The sequence below is a fragment of the Asterias rubens genome, chromosome 3, assembly GCF_902459465.1.
Source record: "Asterias rubens chromosome 3, eAstRub1.3, whole genome shotgun sequence".
NCBI lineage: Eukaryota > Metazoa > Echinodermata > Asteroidea > Forcipulatida > Asteriidae > Asterias > Asterias rubens.
In genome coordinates, this window is record NC_047064.1 from 18,411,791 (window position 1) to 18,434,125 (window position 22,335).

The following is a 22,335-nucleotide window of genomic DNA, read 5'->3' on the forward strand; positions in this document are numbered from 1 at the left end:
CCCTCCATATATTGACCCTGTTCACAACAAAGAGCATGCCAGGCTCGTTTTACAGTAGAAAGTGAACATGTGAATGGAGAGGAGCGATAGGAAAGACTCCTGAATTCAGAAAATCTACTCCGTAACAGTAGAATAGCGAGACCAAGAGAACATAATCTACCCAGCAAGCATACACACGGTGTTACCTATACCACAAATCAAACATCCATTGATACCTCATCACCATGCAATTTCTCAAATCCCACATAAAACAACATCTTGTTCAAATTCTCTTGTCTGTTTACTTAATTACATATTGGGGGGGGGGGGGGGGGTAACTTCTATCTGTTTAAGGATAACATACCCAATTAATTGGCCCCTGTGGAAAGATCATCATAATCGGGCGCCCTGGTACTGTTAACTTAAAAACAAAATTATGTAATTGATATCTGCAACTGGTGGAAAGTAGGTCATTGGGTGAAATGAAAATTCGAGTTGTGGAACTTTTTCTTTTGAGGAATTTTTTTTTTGTACTAAAAATACTAAAAATAAGTGAAAGTGGAGGTATGGATTGTGTTTTATTTTGAATTCTACTTCAGCCATATCCTGTGTGGTGTTAAGAATTCCTTCCAATATTTTCTTGTCCAGAAATTAAATACTAGCTGTATTTACTTGTAGCTTTTTTCTTTTTCAAGTTCCATCCTGTTTTATTGAAAGAACCATGAAAGAACATGATAATTTAAAAATGTACAGTATTGTAGCAACATAATTTGCCCGAAGCACACAGCCCCTTTAAAGCCACGGTCCTGTCAAGTACGGCCACCGTAAGGTCAATTGATATGTAAAATACCCCTCTGGAATAAGAATGGCAAGAGACTGACCAATCAGCTTAGCGGATTTTGGAGCTGTGCGGGAAACCCAGACCATGCAGTGACAAAATGGTGGCGGAGCGGGAGAAATCTTTCACGAAACTTGGTACAAGTTTTCTCCCAAAATGTGAACTTCATAGCTCGAGAAATTGTCCGCTCTTTGTGGCCAGGTGGTGTACACACTGTGAGGACATAAACTAGGTAAGTATCGAGACGAAATTTGTGTGTAGTTTTGCTACATGTCTGATGGAATGTTCACGAACTTCTTGTGAAGTTGAGTGACAACTTGACCCACTCTTGACATGATGCATTGCACACACGGTACATAGAGTCGTGCTCTAGCTTGGGTTTGTGCACGGCACTGCGGTGAACAAGGCACACACGTTGTCGTATGGGGTTGATATTCGACACTCCTGGCGCCAAGTTGGCTGTCCTTTTGTGGTTGCTCATTTTTGCCTCATTTTTGCTCCCTCTTCTTATGTTTATTTCAAATGTTAATCACAATACATTTTGCTGAAACTTTACTCTTTGAATAAGGTGTAAAATGTTGTGTGGGATGACTCGCTGAAAAGTACTTTTTGTTGAGTATATTTTTCGTACGCATGTTCGGAGGCCAATTTGTGTAGGTAGGTTGTTTTAAGGAGGGGTGGCTGGGTGGGCATGGTTGGGGAGTGTCTATCGTGCGGTGGAGAGTGGTCATGGTGGTGGGGTGGTGTAGCTTTATATATTATTTGTTTAAAAAAAGCTTTCGGAAATTTATTCGTTTTCAGTTTTAAATCATAAAAACAATTGAGGGATGTTTGAAATTAATAAATATAAAAAAAAAATCAGAAATTCTTGAGGTTTCATTTCAAAAAGTGTAACTGGCCTAATTTTATTAACTTTATAATAAAATGTTGTAACTTACCTACAAAATTTAAGAATTTGCATTCAGCGATTTCATTTTGGAAAATCGGAGCTTGGAATAACTTCATTTGCAAGATTTATTTTTAAAAATTGGTGGTGCCACTACCAAAAATAATCAAAATTTTGGTACTGATAAAAAATGTTCAAAATTTTGGTACCAATGCCATGGAAAGCTTACAATAAAATATTAATTTCTGAAAGTTGCAGGGTAAGCTCCATTGGAACGCCAGTTGAAACAAAGTATTGGAATTTCATCTTTGCGAGGACGAGGCCATTTTAACTTTGCAAAGGGCACTTCCATTTCGAAAATCTGAAATACTTTTCAATTTCAGGCAAGGTTTAAGCCAGGATTTGAGCAACAGTTTAAAAATCTGCAGGAAAAAAAGGGGAAGAAAATGGTTGTACGTATCGTTCGCCTTCAACCTTAAAATATATGATAGACAAATTTAGAACAGGGTAGCCAAAAGGTAACCCCTCCGACTTACACTACAAGTGATTCCAGGCCTGGTTCGGAAAAGCAGATAGCTTTTAATAACATGTGGTACAGAATGTTTCCTGATAGGGAAATGACCCTTAATTCAGGGCGTGTTGGATTGGAAGGCAGTCACCAATCAGGAAAAGCTTTGAAGTTCCTTTCATTGATGGTCTCAGCCGAATGAGCAACAAACTACCCATTTCTTGAGCCTTTTTCTAGCTTTAAAAAAAATAAAAGTATATATCACATTTCAATAGAAACAAAACTTGTTTTTCTTCATTAGATTCAAATGGTCTTTATAAATTTGTTATGAAGTAAGACAGAAAACTTGCTTACCATGTACATTTTCTCAGGGCATTTTACCTTTGGGGCAGGGCTCTAAAAACTAAAGGAAACACCAACCAGATTCCAGGACGTACTGATAGCTTTGGGCCAGTAACAACCCCCCCCCCCCCAGATACCACTGAACAAGTCCTGCAGTCTGGTTCTTTTGCAAAACCATGCTTTTGAAGAGTCACTTTTTTATGTACTCACAATTGATTAAGACGTTATGACGTTAAACTTTTCCTTTAAGAAGAAGAACTGTTGCCAACGATAGAAGAGTAAAAATAAGAAATGTTGTGTCATAACCTAGAAGTTTAATTTTTTCGGTGATTCATAGAGTCTGTAAACCTCGTGAATTGTAACGTCTGGGAGGTTCTGTGTGTAGAATAATGGGAAAGCCATTTCAGGAATGTTCACTTTAGTTGAATCTCATCCCTGAGTTTGAGTCCGATGTATTCAGCTGTTTTGAGTTTGATTGATTGTCCCCAAAGAACCTATACCATATTTTAGGAGACTTGTAGTAAGGTCTTCTGATGGTTCATAAAAACTTACTTTCTGTACAATGTTTCATGTTAGAAATATTACACTCTGCTTTTGTTTAACCTAATATCATTTGAGGAACATTTCTGTTCAAATAATGTCCATTTCCCCTACTTTTTTAATGTAATTAAACTTCCAATTTATTACAAAAACTGTCATGTTTAAAAAAACAAATTAATTGTATGTTGTGTTTGAAATGTGGGTTTTGTGAAATGTATCCAAAGACAGAACACAACTTTATAGAGGAGTAAAAAATGACTTGCTTAAATACTGAAATTGGAATAAGTAACTTGTAAGCTTACCTTCCCCCACCTAAAGTAGGTTTTTATTCCTGCAAAATATAACATCTAATGAATGATTTCCCTTCAATATCATTGCAAAAATGCTATACAAAATGCATCAATTGCTACTCAAAGTCACCATTTGCTTCTTACTTATTAATTTTTTTTTTTTCATAAAACTTGTTTAGTCTCTCAATATTAGCATAGCAAAATTTCTGGAGGAAATCGTTCCCCGACATCAGAATTTTGACAGAACCACAATTTTATTAGAATGAAATTTTGTTTAAAAGTATTTGGCATTCTTACAGCGAAATTAAGCACTGACATAACATCAACACCACACAATGTCTGAAATTTCGATCTAATAAAAAGGGAAAATTTTTCACCATAATTAGCATAATAAATAAATGTTGATCCTTTTGTTGTCCTTGTAGGTTCATCTCTTTGAGTGGTTATCTTAAGTTGTTTATCTTCAAAAGGCTTGGAATCATGGGTAGCTTTGCCATCAGAATTGTCGTGACCAAGGACTCGCAGAAGGAGCAAATCAAGAAAGCAGCCGAGGTAAACCTTGAAGCATTGAAGACAAATCTCATTACACAATTTTTTAACACTAAAATATATTTGGTCAAGCAACAAAGAACACGGTTTCCTATCATCAATCGAAATGAGAACGACTAGTAGCCTATAATAATACTCAATTAAGTCTCTCAAACACTAGCGAGGTCATTGCCTGATGCCTTTTCTTGTCTTTAAATTTTTTTTCTTTTTTTTCAACAGGCAGTTCAAGTCACTGGACTAGAGACGGAGAAAATAGACGAGAGCTCGGTGTTGGAACTGGCCGAGAGAGATGGTCACATGTACGTGTGCGACCCGTTTGAAGGAGACGCATTCAATCACCTGATCAAGTTGGGCTGCAGGTAAGTAGAGGAATATTCAGCTTTTATGGAGTGAGAATGAGTCTTATTTTAAAGTCTTGAGCAACCCCCCAAGGTTCTTCGTTCAGGGTTTGGAGTTGGCGTATACAGCCACACTACTATTCTCAGTAACATCAGCGGGTTAATTGACCTACCACAACCATTCATCTGCCCATGGGCCAGGGTTCGAATTTGACACTGGACCACAGGCCCGAGGCCAGTACTTTTAGTGCCAGGCCTGTCAACTCATGACTACACAAGTCCGATGGTCTTGTGTTTTTCAATTGAATAATAAAACCTCTATATGTGCATCGAGACCACAGGGGCCATAGCCTCTGTGGCCCTTGGTCTTGGTTTCAGTGCCCCCTCAAACATGTAGTGTTAGCTGGAGGGGGTTACCTTTTGGCTGTGTGTAGACCTAATATCTTGGAACAAAAACAGATTATGCTCCAAGTATTGACTTTGAGTCTGTTAAAAATACCTTTCAATTCTATTGAGAAATGAGAAACCAAAACGGTTATATGCATGGTCAATTGTGTTGTATCAGGAAGATTTCTAGCCTTCTAAAAGCAATTCTGGGCCAGTGAAAATGTTGATCAACAAGCCCCGTGTTCCTGTTGATTTTGTCTCCCAATTACGAGCTCTGCATGAGTTGTGTATGGTGGCACACCTCATAGAATTTACTCTGTACCCGGTAGATGCTTTCACCACAAAATCTCATGAATCTAGGGTAGTATCAATCGTTCAGAACCACAGTGGATGATAGACGCTCTCATTGTCGGACAATATCCATCATCAATATATATAATTGTTCATGTGCAGTTTGTTTCTTAAAGGGTCACATTTCCTGGTTGAGCTATTTCCCCACACCAACCTGTTAAAATAAAAAAAGTGGAAATAGTTACCATATTTGGAATCGTATTAACACAATACAATTTTCAAATTGCAATAAGTCAACAGATACAACGTCACTGGATGGGACAGCACCAACATTTATTATCCTTTCTTGTCCGATTGTTTTTTCTAGGATTGTCGGACCTCAGTGTGTGATCTCATGCTTAGAGAATGAATTGGCAGTCCCCAAAGCAGATCACCCAGTGTATAGCATCAGCATGTATGGCGTGACTATCAGCTGTTCCAGTGTGGAGAAGTCTGAGAGGGTAAGTCTCTCTGTGGTTTTAAGGGTGTGGTGAGGAATGCATCGCGCTCTGTGGTCTTTATCATCTGAGACTGATCCTGATTTTCTGGTACTCATGGGCCATGTCACACGAGGCAATTTACCAGCAATCAGTTCCAGGCAATTTCCAAGAAGAAAAGACATTCACATTCTAATGTTCATGTAGTTTTCTTGTTGATCGTAAGACAATGTTTGAAAAAAGACTTGTGCGTTACCAGAGTGGTCTTGTAGCATGCACTGCAGTTGGTTGCCTGTAGAAGTTGCCTTCGTGTGACAAGGCTCTAAGAATGCACAGGCCTGGGGCCAATTTCATAGCGCTGCTTAATGGTACAAAAAATTACTATATTTGACAGGTTTGCAAGAAATTTTGGCGGTCAGCTTGCACGTTCTCCATGGATTTACAATGGTACATCATTTGTTTTCACACAGTAAGCACTGGAAAGTGCGCATGCCTATTTGTGCGTTTACGGTTAGCTGCGCTATAAAATGAAAACTCGTGCAGCAAGCACAACATCAGCCTCCGAAAAACAATGAACAAAAACTAACTAACATTTATTTAAAATATATTTAGTTGGTTTCCCCCATCACATTCCCAGTCTGTCTGGGTTTGTTTTTACCTGGACCATTTTTACAGCCCCACCTTATCTTTATTTATCGAAGTAAGATTTTTTGTGTTGTCAAGTTCGGGGAAATCATGTACTCATTTCGTAATAAACCAAGATAACTAGGCAAACCCCTTTGCGTTGAACACGCAGAAAGTTAAAAAAAACGCTGAGAGTATTTTTCTTTCTCTACAATATCTCATCAGAGTTTTCTTTTATTTTCCAGGAGAAAATACATAAGTTGGTTCAATGGATGGGAGGAACAGTGTCTAAGAACTTCACAGACAAAGTTACACACCTTGTAGCCGGAGAGGTGGGCTCAAAGAAATACCATGTGAGTTGTTTCTCTTTCATTGTTTTCTTTACAAGATTTGATTTGTTGTTCGCTCTCTCCGTCTTGCTGGACACCAAGTATTCTGCAACAAAATAGTTTATACAGACTTGATACTTCACAGAGGCAATAAAGGTGATTGCCTCCATGCCCCCTGGTCATTGCCACAGTGCCCTTGAATTGCTTGTTCACTCTCTCTGTCTTGCTGGACACCCAGTATTCTGCAACAAAATAGTTTATACAGACCTGATACTTCACAGATGCAACAAAGGTGATTGCCTCTATGCCCCCTGGTCATTGCCACAGTGCCCTTGAATTGCTTGTTCACTCTCTCTGTCTTGCTGGACACCCAGTATTCTGCAACAAAATAGTTTATACAGACTTGATACTTCACAGAGGCAATAAAGGTGATTGCCTCCATGCCCCCTGGTCATTGCCACAGTGCCCTTGAATTGCTTGTTCACTCTCTCTGTCTTGCTGGACACCCAGTATTCTGCAACAAAATAGTTTATACAGACCTGATACTTCACAGAGGCAATAAAGGTGATTGCCACCATGCCCCCTGGTCATTGCCACAGTGCCCTTGAATTGCTTGTTCACTCTCTCTGTCTTGCTGGACACCCAGTATTCTGCAACAAAATAGTTTATACAGACCTGATACTTCACAGATGCAACAAAGGTGATTGCCTCTATGCCCCCCTGGTCATTGCCACAGTGCCCTTGAATTGCTTGTTCACTCTCTCTGTCTTGCTGGACACCCAGTATTCTGCAACAAAATAGTTTATACAGACCTGATACTTCACAGATGCAACAAAGGGGATTGCCTCCATGCCCCCTGGTCATTGCCACAGTGCCCTTGAATTGCTTGTTCACTCTCTCTGTCTTGCTGGACACCCAGTATTCTGCAACAAAATAGTTTATACAGACCTGATACTCACGGATGCAACAAAGGTGATTGCCTCTATGCCCCCTGGTCATTGCCACAGTGCCCTTGAATTGCTTGTTCACTCTCTCTGTCTTGCTGGACACCCAGTATTCTGCAACAAAATAGTTTATACAGACCTAATACTTCACAGATGCAACAAAGGTGATTGCCTCCATGCCCCCTGGTCATTGCCACAGTGCCCTTGAATTGCTTGTTCACTCTCTCTGTCTTGCTGGACACCCAGTATTCTGCAACAAAATAGTTTATACAGACCTGATACTTCACAGATGCAACAAAGGTGATTGCCTCTATGCCCCCTGGTCATTGCCACAGTGCCCTTGAATTGCTATGGTAGAACTAACAATTTCCTCGTATGGTGCCCTTAACCATGGATAAAATAAATAAGAATAATACTGAGTTCTTATCACACCCGTAAAAGTTTATCAAAGCACTCAGTATTTTTTCCTACAAGGTAATGTGGAGCTATAGGTGCTGTGGCAAAAAATTCCTTGGTGCCCTTGCCCTTTCAAAAACTAAACATACAGGCATGGTTTATAACTCACTTTGTTTGACCGTTTTTTAAAATCTGATTTTGAGGCAGCACTTTTATTCTTTCAAGTAAAATGAAGCAGCACTTGGTGCAGCCACACATGCACTGTTATAATCTAATTTACTACTAATTGCCCTCAGGTTGCTGCAAGTTTCAAGAAGCCCATCATGTTGCCTGAGTGGGTGGTGGCTTGCTGGGAGAAGGGAAAGGACAGGTATGTGTCCGCCACGGAGGACAGCATTTTGGCCAAGTACAGCTGTCCTATTTTCAAGGGGTGTATCATCTGTGTGACTGGACTAGAGAGTGAGTTGAGGAGAGATGTCAGCATGCTGACCGATGAATATGGTAAGTCCAGAAGTCGAAGTTAGGTGTATTTTCATGGTAGTCAGCAGGGCTAGTAACCCAGAATTTTTAGTAGCCCTGATGAGATTTTGGTAGCCCGAAAAAAACAAACATTACGACTCAGTTCATTATTGCTTGTGATGTTAATTTTTGCATATTTTGTTCCCACTCAAACTGGAAAAATGAGTTAGCATGGCTGTAAATCTGGTAGTCCCGGGCTAGTGGCAATTTCGACCCCCTTTTAAAAGTCACATCAGGGGTCGAAATTGCCACTAGCAAAACATGTTGATGGTTTGATCCAGGCATAGCTTTAGCTGGTGCTGCCAATTCCAACACGGCATTGATGCACAGTTAGTACAAATGCACCAAATGACACTTGACCAAAAACATGAACAACCTCTAATTGAATTGTTGTTTTTTTTTTTTTTTTTCTTCTTTTTTTTCAGGTGGACGATACTCTGGGGAGCTGAAGTTCAATGAATGTACACATCTCGTTGTAAACAGCCCAAAGGGTGAGTTTAGATTTCACCCAGTCTCACCTCATACAATTAATTCAGTTCCCCTCATCTAAAAGAGTTTTATGTAGCCTTTAGCCTGATTTCTTAAATCTGCTTAAGAAGGCAAAATTTTGCTTGGCAAAGAAACCAGTTAAATGTCACAAATTGAATTTTTATTTATTAATAACTGGTTTCTGCCAAATGTCACATTTTTACGTTTCAGGCCCCAAATATGAGTTTGCAAGAAAGTGGAAAATCCACTGCGTTTCATCAAAGGTAAGTAAGTTGGACTCATTGACAAAGTATTTGTTTCATTTCAAGATAGATTGTGAAAATTTAAAAAAAAGTTAAATTTTGTCATTACCTTAAAGATCAACACTGCCACCATGAACACAGTAAGTGAAAGAACGACGTTAGATGAAGATGTTAATTTTTTGTCTTTCCAGTGGTTCTTCGAAAGTGTCAAGAAGAATTTTTGTCAGGATGAGAATCTGTATCGAGTTGACGCAGACGTCCAGGCAACGTCCACACCGAATGGAGTGGCCGCCAGTTCAAGACTTAGTGGTAAGTTGTCTTGACCGTCTACTGTGATATACCGCAAATGCAGTCAAGAGCCAAGACCAGAAACTGTGACGTAGCTCTTGAATTGACCATATCGACCATGCTCCAGTGCATGGTTCGATGTATTCGGATCTCCCTGTGCTCTATGGTTTCTGGTTAGTCTCGTCAGTGTAGTCGCCGCCCGAACTTGCTTCTAGGTGGTCATAAAGGTGTTGACTGTTACAGGCATGCAAGCTTTTCAGCTGATTTCTTCTTCTTTTCAAAACAGTGCCATAAAAAAACTAAAAAACATTGTACAGAGGTTAAGTTTGATCTGCCATTACAGAGTATGTAAACCTGTAACTGTAAACATCTGGGAGGTACAGGGTTTGGAATAAGGTATTTTTTGAAGTTTCACATGATCAACTCTCGTCCCCGGCAAACATGGCAGCACAATATGGGTTGTTTGGACTACAATGAATTTGATGTCGTCATTGCATTTGGAAGAGCCAACTCCATTCCAACCCTAGATTTTTCCCTCTCAGCCTCGATGTGGTGACCTTAATCTTCAAGCAGGATGGAGACTCGTTTAACGTCGGCCATCATTTTAAAGGATGTTGTGTAGAGGTAAGGGGTCGTGTAATGCTCTGACTTGATATAAAGGCTAGTATTGCACTCCCCCCGGCCTTTACAAAGCAGCCATGTAACAACAGAGGTACTGCCGCAGGACGGAGGCTTTTCCCCCTTTACGTTCTACAACTGTTCTACAGTCCTGGACGAAGCTGTTGATCTACCTGAACATTAACAGGCTACCTACCCTAGTGCCAAGGATCCCGAGATGCTTCAATAGAATTGTATCATCCCCAAACAATTAAATAACACACCTATGGCATAGTTGAGACTGTAGAAATAAAGACACTAGTTTTTACCCAAGTCGGTTTATTTGTTCTTTTTTTTTGCCTTATTTACATTTTTTTGCTTAATTTTTCTTTACGATTATTTCTTTCAGTACCTTAGAAAACCCAAATATTTTGTACATAACTTTGTTTGATAGATCAGTAGTTTTCTCTATTTTAGTCCCTGCAAAGACAAAGTTAAGTTGTATGTCTCTGCTGGGAAGGGGTCTTAAAAATATATTCACGACTTCACTTGGCTTATCTCCCGTTAAGAAAAACCAAGAAGCTGAGGAACGTTTAGTTTGTCTGGCCTTTGATACCGATAAAGTTGTATGACTGAAACTATCCAAAAATGCATAACTCTAACATATTCTTCAATGACACACGGGGTCTTTTACTTTTTGTTATTGTAAGGCGTCACTCGTGACGGACCGTACAGTAAAGCCCGGTTCATACTTCCTGCCAATGTGAAGCGAATTTTGACACCACAAAAGCTGTTTTCGCAGCAAATGTTTTGCAGGAGTTGAGCACAATTCAACTGTTTTGAATTATTCGTTGCAAATTTGGGACGTGAAAATTCGTATCGCATTCGCAGGAAATATGAACCGGGCTTGACACTCATGTGAAAGATCCCTGATAGGCTACATGTCTACTTTGCGCAGGCCTGGGCCTGTGCAATGCTTTTGATTTCAATGTTACTCTAGTATTGCACTCCCCCCGGCCTTTGGAAGGTAGATCCATACACCAGTCTGCTTTGGGTAATAATCTTATCAGGGCTCAAGTTTTACACAGGCCCTAGGCCAGTGGTTTTAGTCAGGCCTGATATTCTTCCTACTTTTTCTGATTTTGTATCGCTTTGGAAAAGTAAAAAAATAAATAATAATAACTAGTTTTTAAAGACACTGGACACTATCGGTAACCACTCTTTAAAAGAAAATACTTAGCCTAAAAACTTACTTGTTAACGATCAGTAGAGAGCTGTTGATAGTATAAAACCTTGTGAGAAACGGGTCCTTCTGAAGTAACGTAGTTTTTGAGAAAGAAGTAATTTCTCACTAAAACATTTGAATTTGATTTCAAGACCTCGTGAATTTTATTTTGAGGTCTCGAAATCAAGCATTTGAAAGCACACAACTTTTGCGACAAGGGTGTTTTTTCTTCCACTATTCTCTCGCAACTTCGACTACCAATTGAGCTTAAAAAAATTCCCAGGTTTGTTATTTTATGCATAATATGCATAAAATAACAAACCTGGGAATTTTTTATGTTGAGGTACACCAAGTGAGAAGACTGGTCTTTGACAATTTCCAAACGTGTCCAGTGTCTTTAATAAAGCCTGAAATAAAATATTGGAGCCTATACCGCATGTACGTGTAGATCAGCCCTTGTGCTCAATAAAATTGTCCTCCTTTTTTTCCAAGGAACAAGTATTATGCCTGTGTTATCTGTGTTGTTGTGTTTTCCCTTTTTTGATGTTAAAAGGGGGAGGTGGGGTGGAAAAACTTTAAGGCAGTGACGCAAGTCTCTTTGTGGAATTGAAGATGATATAGAAATTTTTAATTTGTACAACAATGAAAAATAGACTAGAACCAACGACCTCCTGATTAATGGAGGGGCTCTACCAACTAAGCTATCCAAGCCCTAATGTTTGCCGTCACTGTCTTTGTTTGGGGTGCTGTCTTTGTTTAAGAAGCCATACAACTGTTAACTGCCATGTAACCAGGGATCACACCCGAGTTTATGATGAAACCTGGAAAGTGGCAACCGACTATTCTTTCAAATATCACAATTTGTCAATACAATTTATTTTTAGAACTTACTTTTTGGGGAAAGGAATAGTAAGGTTTGCAGTAACACCATGTAATGATAATCACTCTATGAGTTTGGGTGGTTCTGAAATGAACACTTGGCTTCAAAACCACCCCAACTCATTTAGATGCTATCTTTACATGGTTTTACTGCAAACCTTACCACATGTATATCGTACTTCCACCATGCAAAGTTTCAAATTCTCGTATTTCCACCATGCAAAGTTTCAAATTCTACTTTTTGGGAAAGGTTTTTGTTTAAACCTAGGCTGACAACTTGACTGATTTGGTTATTTATTGGATTCTTATTATTGTTATCATCATCAGCAGCTGTGACCTCAATGGCCAACTTTAGTGCAATCAGTAACATCAGCATGGCGTCGGCTGTAGACGACACGGCCATGACAGAAGCAAACCTCTCCCTTGCTGAACCAAGGTCCGATAATATGAAGGAATTAGATGAGTTGGATTTGTCTCTGACAGACGCGGGTCTGTTTCTGGACGGATGCAAGGTACGCTTATGATTCATGAAATGTAAATATACAGTTTGTACTAAAATTCAGTTGGATAGTGGCATTACTTTGTAGGAGTTAACCCAAAACCATCAAATGGAATTCCGTGTGAGATGTACGAGAACCGAATACACGGGATGCAAAACAAGTAAACAACCATGGGTTTTCATTATTTATATTTTTATGTATTTCGTCATTTCGACATTGATGCAAGAAAACTACATACAGGTAATTAAAATAATAGATGCAACTGTAATATTGGTGCAAGACGAGGCCCTGATGAAAGCACTCTGTTCACTCAAAAGTATTGTAAATTTTCTCAAAACGGCCTTGAGCCTTTAAATTTTCAAGATTATAACAGTAGTAAAATTTTAAACTTATTAAGTGTCCATGTATTGAGAAAACGACGAAAGAACTGTCACTGTATAATAAATTATTCATTTCTATTGCGCCCATTCCATAAAATGTACACAAGTGCATAACAAAATAATTATAAAAATAATTATTACAATTTTACAACAGGAAAAAATACAGCAATCCAAACAAATACAAACTGTATTCTTCACATTGAATCCATCCATGTTTCATAATGACCTGTGTGCTACCCATTAATAGGTATTCCTGAGTGGTTTTAGCGGAGCTCGGCTCGAGAAACTGCGCAAGATCATCAACACTGGGGGTGCTACACGCTTCAACCAGATCAACGAGAGCGTCTCGCATGTTGTAATGGGACGGAGGGTGCCAGAGCACATCAGCCTCCTCATGCAATCATCATACAGGTGTGTGTGTAAGACGAGAAAACACCCTGGGAAGAATTTCGTAGGACTGCTAATAGGTGATGTGACCTGTGACATCACATGTTTACAAAAAAGCCACAGAGCCTGGACTTCCTGCAGGCACGATTTGTACTGAGCCTAATTGAAGAAAACACAAAATCTTATATTTTATGGAGATTGCACTGTCTAATTCTTATGAACTTTTGATATGATGAAAGGGGGTACATCTCAAAACTTTCATAACTCTTGGATTTATGTGGAAAGTATGACACAAAATGTCAACTTTCCCATATGAAGGGTGCAGTATTTTGCCTGCCAGAATACCCAAAGAATGTACACGGTCACACTTATTGTATTAACAAAGTTCACATGGTCTATTCCTTTAGAGACCCTAGCTGCTTTTAGCGTCTTGTATGAAAATGCCCAGAGGAGCCGCAAGCGGCTGCAATATTTGAACCACTTTTGCTCAAACAAGAGGGTCAAAGAAAAAGTTTGGGACTGATTTGACACTTTCCAATGTTTCCATGTAAACATAAAATCTACAACTCGGGAAACAAACCATGTATTTATGTTTCTTACCTGACATTATTCTTGAAAATAGTGGTGGAAAAAATCTACAAGATTAGCAATTTCACTGTTCAAATATTTGATTTTTACAAGTGACAATAAAACATTATTCTATTCTATTCTAAGAATGTTGATTATTATACACAAATGAATGGTCTCTAAAGAGTTGAGCACAAATTTAGCAAAGCACAACACATAAGTCGGTCTATAAAAGTCGTATCAGTAAGTCTATAAAAGCCTACACCATGTGTACATGTAGGTCAGCCCTTGTATTCAAGAAAAAATTTGTTTTGAATTTACTTAAGTTTGGAACTAGGCTTCTCCGCCTTTGTTTTTTTTCTGCTTTTGTGTGTTTTTCTTAACCTTTGTACGAGTTCTCTGCCTTTGTATGTTTTCCCTGAGCATGTGATGTTCGTCTTGTCTTACAGGCCCCATGTAGTGAACGCCATGTGGCTCGTTGAAAGCTTCAAGCAGACCATCCAGGCCACAGAAGAAAACTACATCTGTCTTAACTTGCCACCACTCACGTCAGCATCACCAGCTAATCACTCAAGGTTAGTATTAAATTAAAGTTTATGTATGAGGCCCAATCTCATAGAGCTGCTAAACACAAAAATTTGCTAAGCATGAAATTTCCTTGATAAAAAAAGGATTACCAACCACCAAATTTCCATTTGTTGCATAATGCTTGTTACTGGTACTCGGCTGTTTGCTTATCCTGAAGATCACATGGAAATTTGGTTGGTAATCCTGTTTTTATCTAGGAAGAAATTTCATGCTAAGCAAATTTTTATGCTAAGCAGCTCTATGAAATTGGTCCCAGGTTTGGTAATTTTTGAAAACAGACTGACAAACTGACTACAGCAGGCTAGTCGAAACATTTTTACCAATTCAGAAATCGCTCGAGAATAATGAGATCCCTCTAGATCCACAAGGCCGATTTTCTACCTTCCGCCCAGGTAGAAATTAATAAGCAGGACAGTTCTTTTCAGAACTGGAAGTCTTTTTAAATTCCGAAAAATCTCCTCCGCAGTAGTAGAGAAGTCTCCAGATTTCTTAAAAATCTACTCCGTGGTAGTGGAATAATTAGCAAGACAAGTTCTTAAAAGGACATCATCTACCCAGCAAATAAACATGGTGTACCTGCAAACCAATACATTGATACCTCATCATGAAATACCTTTAAAAAAAAATAACGATTTAATCTGAAAGCTGTTCGCTTACAAAAAGGTTTGTATGGGTACAAATTTGTTGAGAAATACATTTGCCATATTTCTACCAGTCCCAACCCCATCCATAAAAAAAACCTAAACGAAATTCTGATTTACGATGAGTAATCTTGGAATGGCGATACAATTTCTTGGCAGACCTGAAAAGCAGAGGATGTCCCTGGGAAAAAATAAAAACAAGGAACGTTCCAAGAAGTCGGCCAGTAAGGCGGAGGAAGATGCGGAAGATGCTGACATGATGCAGCAGTATCTACCAGGAGCAGCAGGTCAGTCCTAGTTGGGTCATCAGAAATCATCTCAAAACCATTTTAGGTTAACTTGCAGGGAGAAATACAATTATAGACCCCTTGCAATACGAGCAGCGTACTCGCATGTGCCTATCCTGGGTGTCATTTTGGGTGTCAAAATCGTATACAAACATGCACAAAAGACAACAGAAAGTTGACACCCACAATTATGCGCATTTGCTCGGAGGTGCATTCTGTTTTGTGTAACAAATATATAGCTCCCCCTTGCATAACCCGAAACGCTACATGTACGCTGAGGTCACGCGCACGATTGTACGCGCGGAGAACAGCTATTTTCCAATGATCTGCCTCTTTTTTGAGAGTGTGATGTCATATGCAATGGGTCTATATTGTGGATGAGTTTGAGGGGAAGGTATTGCAACAAGACCAGGGCCCAAATTGATGGCTCTGCCGACCATAAGCAAAGAATCCGTGCTTACGGAAGCAGGGAATTCTGCACTGACATTGAAGCATATTTCATGGGTTAGCAGGGAATTTAAGCTTTTGTGCGTGCGTACTCCACGTTACTAGGCAGTTTTCACTGCACAGGTAGCGAAGCAATTTGGCACACTAAGCAGAGAATGGTGATCTTAACCGCAGACAACGGCGGTATAAGTAAGCAGAACCATGAAATTGGGCCTAAGTAGATTAGATTGTCAAAGCTTCCTTGTATTGGTGTATTTATTGAAAACTAGAGAATGATTTTACTCTCCCAAATTCCAATGATGTTATTTGTCTTTAAACGCAGTTTTTGAATTTTATATGTATATACACAAAGAATATTTATTTCACTCCTGGGTCACACTGGCTAGATCGTTGCAAATACCATGGATCTCCCTTTTTGTAATAACACTGTGTTGACAAAACTATTTAGGCCCCATTGCATACGCTGACGTGAACAAGTCATGACTACCAATAAAAATGGTTTCTGCCTTTGTTTACCTGCACAGATCAGAATGAAACAACCAACGATTCCGAGGTGGTTTTTAATCTACCCAAAGAATGTGATCCCGAGCTAACCAGAATATCTCTTGATGACGACGCCACTCAAATGGACGATGAGGGTAAGACATTGTTTCGGCAGTCCTGATAATTCACGGAGGCTACGGAGGCCATAACCTCCATGCCCCCTGATCATTGCCTCCATGCTTCCTGATCATTGCCTCCATGCTTCCTGATCATTGCCTTCGTGCCCTTGAAATGCTCCAGTAGTAATTTAGGATTATAGGGTGCCTGTTACCAAGGAGAAAATACCTTGGTGCCCTTGTCCGTTCAAAAACGAAGCAGACATGCCTGATTCGGGCTGGCCAAACATGGGTCCTTCCACAACCAGGACCTAATTTCATAGAGCTGCTCAAGCACAAAATATAGCTAAGCATAACAAAATGATGCTTACCAAAATATTAGGATACCGGCCAGGCCATTATGTCATTTGTGGTATCCTGCTCATTTCTGCTGAGCAGAAAATTGTTAAGTATTATTTTTTTGCTTTAAGGGAAGGTACACGTTTGGTAATTACTCAATACAAATTATAACTTAAAAACTAACTTGGTAACCAACATTGGAGAGCTGTTGATAGTATAAAACATTGTAAGAAACGGCTCCCTATGAAGTAGCATAGATTTTGAGAAAGAGGTAATTTCTCACTAAAATAATAAAAGACTTCTAGGCAGAAGTCTTTTTAGAAGTCTTGTATTCCTATCTGGAGCACACAAATTCGTCCAACAAGGGTGTTTTTTCTCTCATCATTTTGTCGCAACTTCGATGACCAATTTAGCTCAAATTTTATTTTGAACTTATGTTGGGATACACCAAGTGAGAAGACTGGTCTTTGACAATTACTAAACCTGTACCTTCCCTTTAAGCAGCTGTATGAAATTGGGTTCAAATCTTTAAGGACGAGGTCGTTAAATAACCCTAAAAAGATTCAAAGTAATGCAAACCCCCTGGGAAGGATACATGCAAGATTACACAGGAATGAGACATTTTTGATTTTTTTTTTTTAATTAATATTTTTGTGTATGCCTGCTTGTTGAAAAAAAGCTGCTACCTTCTTCAGACACCCCTCTCCCCCCCCCCTCACAAAAAAGGGAAAGGAAACCATCTCAACAAACAAGCAACTTCAAGCACTGAGGGATACTTGTCCCAGAAGCTCCTTTGCAATCTAATAACTCCAAGGGTTATCAAAAGTTGGAAATGTCAGCATTTCAACATACCTCCTTAAAGGCACTGGACACATTTTGTAATTGTCAGAGACCAGTGTTGTCACTTGTTGTATCCCAACAGAGGCATGGGTTCAATCGGTCATCGAAATTGCAAGAAAATAATAAAAGAACAAACAGACCCTGTTGCACAAATTTGTGTGCCTTCAGATGCCTGAGAAAGGCTTCGGACCCAAAGTCTTTCTCAGATTCAAATATTTCAGTGAGAAAAACAAAATTTGTTAATTCAGAGGGAGTCGTTTCTATACTATCAACAGCTCTCCATTGCTTGTTATCAAGTAAGTTTTTCTGCTAATATTTTGAGTAACTACCAAACATGTCCAGTGCCTTTAACTTTGGATCCTGGTTTCGGATGTATATTATCAGCAATGACTCTCCCCCTTGGAGATAGCCTGAGCTGATCCCACCATTGATAAATAATTGTGCCAGTAGCTGTCAACGGTAATGCAGTATAGCAAGAAGACTTTGGGTGCGGCGACATTGCGACACACTCGCGCACATGTACACGCACACGCTCACAGACGCCAATGTTGTAGGGCAGGTATTTGAGTGGTGAGACGTCATATTTGACATACCTCTGTTTAAATTTCTCCTGTTGTAATTTAAATTTCTTGGAACAGCTAGCAGTGAGGAGGAAGTGACAATCCTGGAAGAGCAGACTGATGGGATATTCGCTGGCAAGTCCTTTGTTATCTTGGGTTTCCCCCCGGAACAAGAAGAGCAGATTCTGGATATGCTTATCACAAACGGAGGTAATTGTTTGTTCCGTGCTTTGCTAATTTTTTTCTTCAAAGGCTCTTTTAAATTGGGCTCTGTTCATGCCAGATTTTCCTGTGCTTAACAAGTTTTTGTGCTAAGCAAAGTTAAATTGTACAAAACTTTATTTTGCCTGGTAACCAATTTGTGCTGAGCAATAGTTTGCTGTTCTTAGTGTCTTATTTCTGCTTTTTTGTTTCTTTACAGCTATAATTTTAAAAGCAAAAATTAGTTGGTATTCATTACACGTTATTCTGCCATGTAAAAACTAATTTCTGTTACACGTTATTCTGCCATGTAAAAACTAATTTCTGCTAACTTAGTTTTGTTTTCTGTTTTTACCAATAAATTGGACAAAAGGAGTAAATAAATAACTGGGGTAGGCCTGCCTTGGGAAACCTAGGTGTCATTTAGCGGACTTGCAAACTTCCTGGGACCTATTTCATAAAGCCTGTCTGAACAAAAATCTGCTACGCACAGGAAAATCAAAACAGGTTACCAGCCAACATTCCGTAATATTTACACTTTTGCGACTGGCCCCAGACTTTATTTTTTCTTAGCGGAAAAAAATATGAAATTTTACCAAGCTCACTCTTACCCCTCTCTCTTACTTGATTCAGGAAAGGTCAAAGCTACTGCTAGTCGGGGCATCGCAGACTTTGCCGTCGTTCCAATCAACGGTTGCAAGGTCAATGTATCCGTCCATGAGGTCATCTCAAACTGCTGGCTGCAAATGTGTATGGAGGAGAATATGTTCCTGGACCCGACGTCCAATCCACTGTTCACACCCATTTCAATAATGGAAGAGGCCAGTCCGCTTTGTGACTGCGTTGTTACCATCAGGTTTGTGTTTTTTTCTTCTTTGTTTTGGGTTTGTTTCTTTGCCGGCTTTTGTTGTGTCTAGGCCTGGACGAATTATTCGAATATCCGGTTAATGGCGAATAGGTGACCGCGAATGCCTTTTTTTTTTTTTTTTTCGGATATCTGCAATGGGCGCGAATACCTATTTATAAACCGGATAGTTCTGTAATTTCAACCAAGTAACCGGATGTTCTTTAATTTCCGAATATCCGCGGACGTCGGGTGACAACTGATAGGAATGTTTTGTCTGAATCCTTCTGAAACTTCTATTAAGACAGCATAAAACAGCATAAATTAAGTGTTTAACTGCTCACCTCCGTGAAGAGTTAAAACAATGACATTTCTGACGTAATTTGTTCAAAGATTACGAAAGTTTTCCTTCACGTAGAGTCAATCACGATCAAAAGAAAAAGCAAATCGCCATCTTTAAATTAGATCCGGTTATTTTTATGAATGAACCGAGTGACACTGTCTAAAAGTAATATCAATCCGCCCGTAAGATCTCATTCACAAACGCACAGCGCCCTCTAGCGGCCAAAAAAAATATTTGTAATATTTTTTTTATTTTTTTTAATAGCGCCCTCTAGCGGCGAAAAAAAACTATTCGAATATGTGGACCCTTTATAGCACTTAATTGTGTTTCCGTCTCCTCGCTCGCAGTCAGTTCTCCGGTGTGGAGCGCGATTGCCTGGTCCACATCGCCGAGCTTCTCGGAGCCAACTGCCAGGAGTACTTCTCCCGGAAGGCCACGGAGGCCTTGAGACCCAACACGCACCTGCTGCTGAAGGAGCCCAACGGCTCCAAGTACAAGGCCGCTAAAAAATGGAAAGTACCCGCAGTGACCAAAGAGTGAGTTTAAGTGCATTGAATTCTCCTGAAACTTATCCAATTGTTCAGAAAGAGAAATGTCATTTGGAGTTTCAATTTTTATTTGACTACGTAAATCTCGTAATAATTTTGGGTTGAACAGTTAGTTCCCTTGTGATTGATCTCTTGATATTTGAATTAAAGCAATTCACTCTGTATTTTTGACCATATCTCAAAAATGTGACCATCTACATAGTTATAGGAATATATAGGATTAAAACAATCGAACGGTTCCAAAAACCTCAGGTAAACTTTACCTTTAAATGTTGATAGCTTCACACCAAACATCATTAACCAAACTCATGTACTTTATCACAGTTGGCTGTTGGAGACAGCCCGGACAAGTAAACGCCAGCCAGAGAAGAAATTCCTGGTGGACTTTGCACCCCCACCACAAGATCCAAGTCCTCCCAAAAGTCGCCTTCCGACTTCTAGAACTGATCACATCGCCCCAGTATCAGATGAGGGAGCGACTTCAAGAGCAGGGAAGGTCTCTGTTTCCAGCGAGCCGCAGAGCAAACCCCAGGATCTTGATCGTCAAAATGTTGACCGACTAAAAGCTTGTGAGGATCGAGTTGAGAAACCGTCCAGAACCGAAGAGGCTAACTTGGTCTCCGAACGCCAGGAAGACTCTAGAACTAGCATAGATGTAAATAAGACTACGGGCGTGTCCAGCGCGAAGGGAGAAGCATCCAAAGGAGATAATAAGGAAAATAGTACAGGCATGGCTTCAAAGGATGCACCCAGGGGCACGCCTGTCGTGAATAAACACCTGTCGGTGTCTGAGAGTGGTGGTGAGGCGTGGTCAAAGGACACGCCCAGTAAATTCCTAGGAGTGGGAACGGTGTTTCATCCTACTTTTGACACCAAGGATGCGCTGGCGTACTTGGAGTCACCGGCCGGAGTACATCATAAGAAACGTCACACAAGAAAGTCTAGTCTGGTAAGAAAGGGTTGAATAATGTTACATATAGGTGCCATCTTAGTGCAGTGTTCCAGGAATCTTCATAAGGGTTATCAGATTCTGGGTGGTTCCATGTCAGATCACCCAATGGGCCAAACCCTATCCCTTTCAAAAACTGATCAGCGTTCCATGTCAGATCACCCAATGGGCCAAACCCTATCCCTTGCAAAAACTGATCAGTGTCCATGTCAGTCACCCAATGGGCCAAACCCTATCCCTTTCAAAAACTGATCAGCATTCTGCCAAGGATTTCTTTAGTGGTGGAAAACATTTTTTTCCTAGAGCATAAAAATAGACCCAGTCGGAGTTTAAATAGCAGACGATATGATGCCCGCCCTCTCTTGACATTGGATGCCTCAAAATATTCTCTGATGGTACATATCATATGGCACCAGTCTTCTTACTTGAACACAGATAGTACAACAAATCTGCTCCAGTTCATGGAAGAAGGGTCGAAGATCATAAAAATAGATCGTAAAATTTGTAAAATGGTTCTACAAAAAGGAGGACCGTTTTAGTTATTTATTAATGTATTAATTAATTTTTGCTCTTTGGATTTTATTTACAGCCGTTGGATGATTTCTTCCACATGAACATTGCCAAAGCACTGCAGAAAACGGGTGAACAGGCTACCAACGAGGAGGCAGACGAAACTGTCTTTCATGAACAGGTGAGAATTTCCGAAGAGTTTGTTATCTATCGGATATTTTAGACACTCTCTGAGGAAGATTAGACAAAGTATACCTTTGGATTTTTGGACCGTTCGATTGTTTTAATCCTATATAACTGTGGATGCATACATTCAAACTTACATGTGAAAAGGTGGTCGATTTTTTTGAGATGTTGCCAAAAAATTGGAGCGTTTATGTCCATGCAGGAAGAACAATCCCCATAGGAATACACAATCTGGGATACGTTACCTCAGATTCTAATTTGGGGGCATAAAAACTAATGTCTTTTTACATAACCACATAACTTCAAAGTGGAATGGCTCTCAAAATGCTTTATACTATCGAAGGCTGATTTAGGCTTCTAATCCAAAGTTATTGCCATTAAATGAAGAGTGATTGCCAAATTCCCTTAAAGGCACTGGACACTATTAGTAATTTCTCAAAATAAATGTTAGCGTAAAAAGTTACTTGGAAACGAGCAATGGTGAGCTGTTGATAGTATAAAACATTGTGAGAAACGGCTCCCTCTGAAGTAACATAGTTTTTGAGAGAGAGGTAGCTTCTCACTCAAATAATGAAAGACTTCAGCTGAAGCCTTTTATTATGCATCTGACAGCACACAAAGTGATGCAACAAGGGTGTTTTTTCCTGTCATTATTCTCTTGCA

At 39.6% G+C, this 22,335-nt stretch overlaps 1 protein-coding gene across 2 annotated transcripts in view; it reads left to right on the forward strand.

Moving 5' to 3' along the window:
• The first annotated feature begins 919 nt into the window (after positions 1–919).
• Positions 920–22,335, forward strand: part of LOC117288142 (DNA topoisomerase 2-binding protein 1-like) — a 29,725-nt gene continuing 8,309 nt past the window's right edge. The window contains exons 1-19 of one of the 2 annotated variants that reach the window (XM_033768850.1): positions 920–1,049; positions 3,809–3,935; positions 4,152–4,291; positions 5,316–5,448; positions 6,294–6,401; positions 8,014–8,218; positions 8,662–8,727; positions 8,936–8,988; positions 9,159–9,276; positions 12,284–12,468; positions 13,084–13,247; positions 14,240–14,365; positions 15,179–15,306; positions 16,278–16,391; positions 18,170–18,301; positions 18,926–19,148; positions 19,827–20,015; positions 20,352–20,976; positions 21,566–21,667. In XM_033768850.1, coding sequence (XP_033624741.1) covers positions 3,864–3,935; positions 4,152–4,291; positions 5,316–5,448; positions 6,294–6,401; positions 8,014–8,218; positions 8,662–8,727; positions 8,936–8,988; positions 9,159–9,276; positions 12,284–12,468; positions 13,084–13,247; positions 14,240–14,365; positions 15,179–15,306; positions 16,278–16,391; positions 18,170–18,301; positions 18,926–19,148; positions 19,827–20,015; positions 20,352–20,976; positions 21,566–21,667 — 2,883 coding nt within the window. In that variant the 5' untranslated portion in view covers positions 920–1,049; positions 3,809–3,863. The remainder of the gene's footprint in view (positions 1,050–3,808; positions 3,936–4,151; positions 4,292–5,315; positions 5,449–6,293; positions 6,402–8,013; positions 8,219–8,661; positions 8,728–8,935; positions 8,989–9,158; positions 9,277–12,283; positions 12,469–13,083; positions 13,248–14,239; positions 14,366–15,178; positions 15,307–16,277; positions 16,392–18,169; positions 18,302–18,925; positions 19,149–19,826; positions 20,016–20,351; positions 20,977–21,565; positions 21,668–22,335) is intronic. The other variant, XM_033768851.1, reaches the window with a different exon arrangement.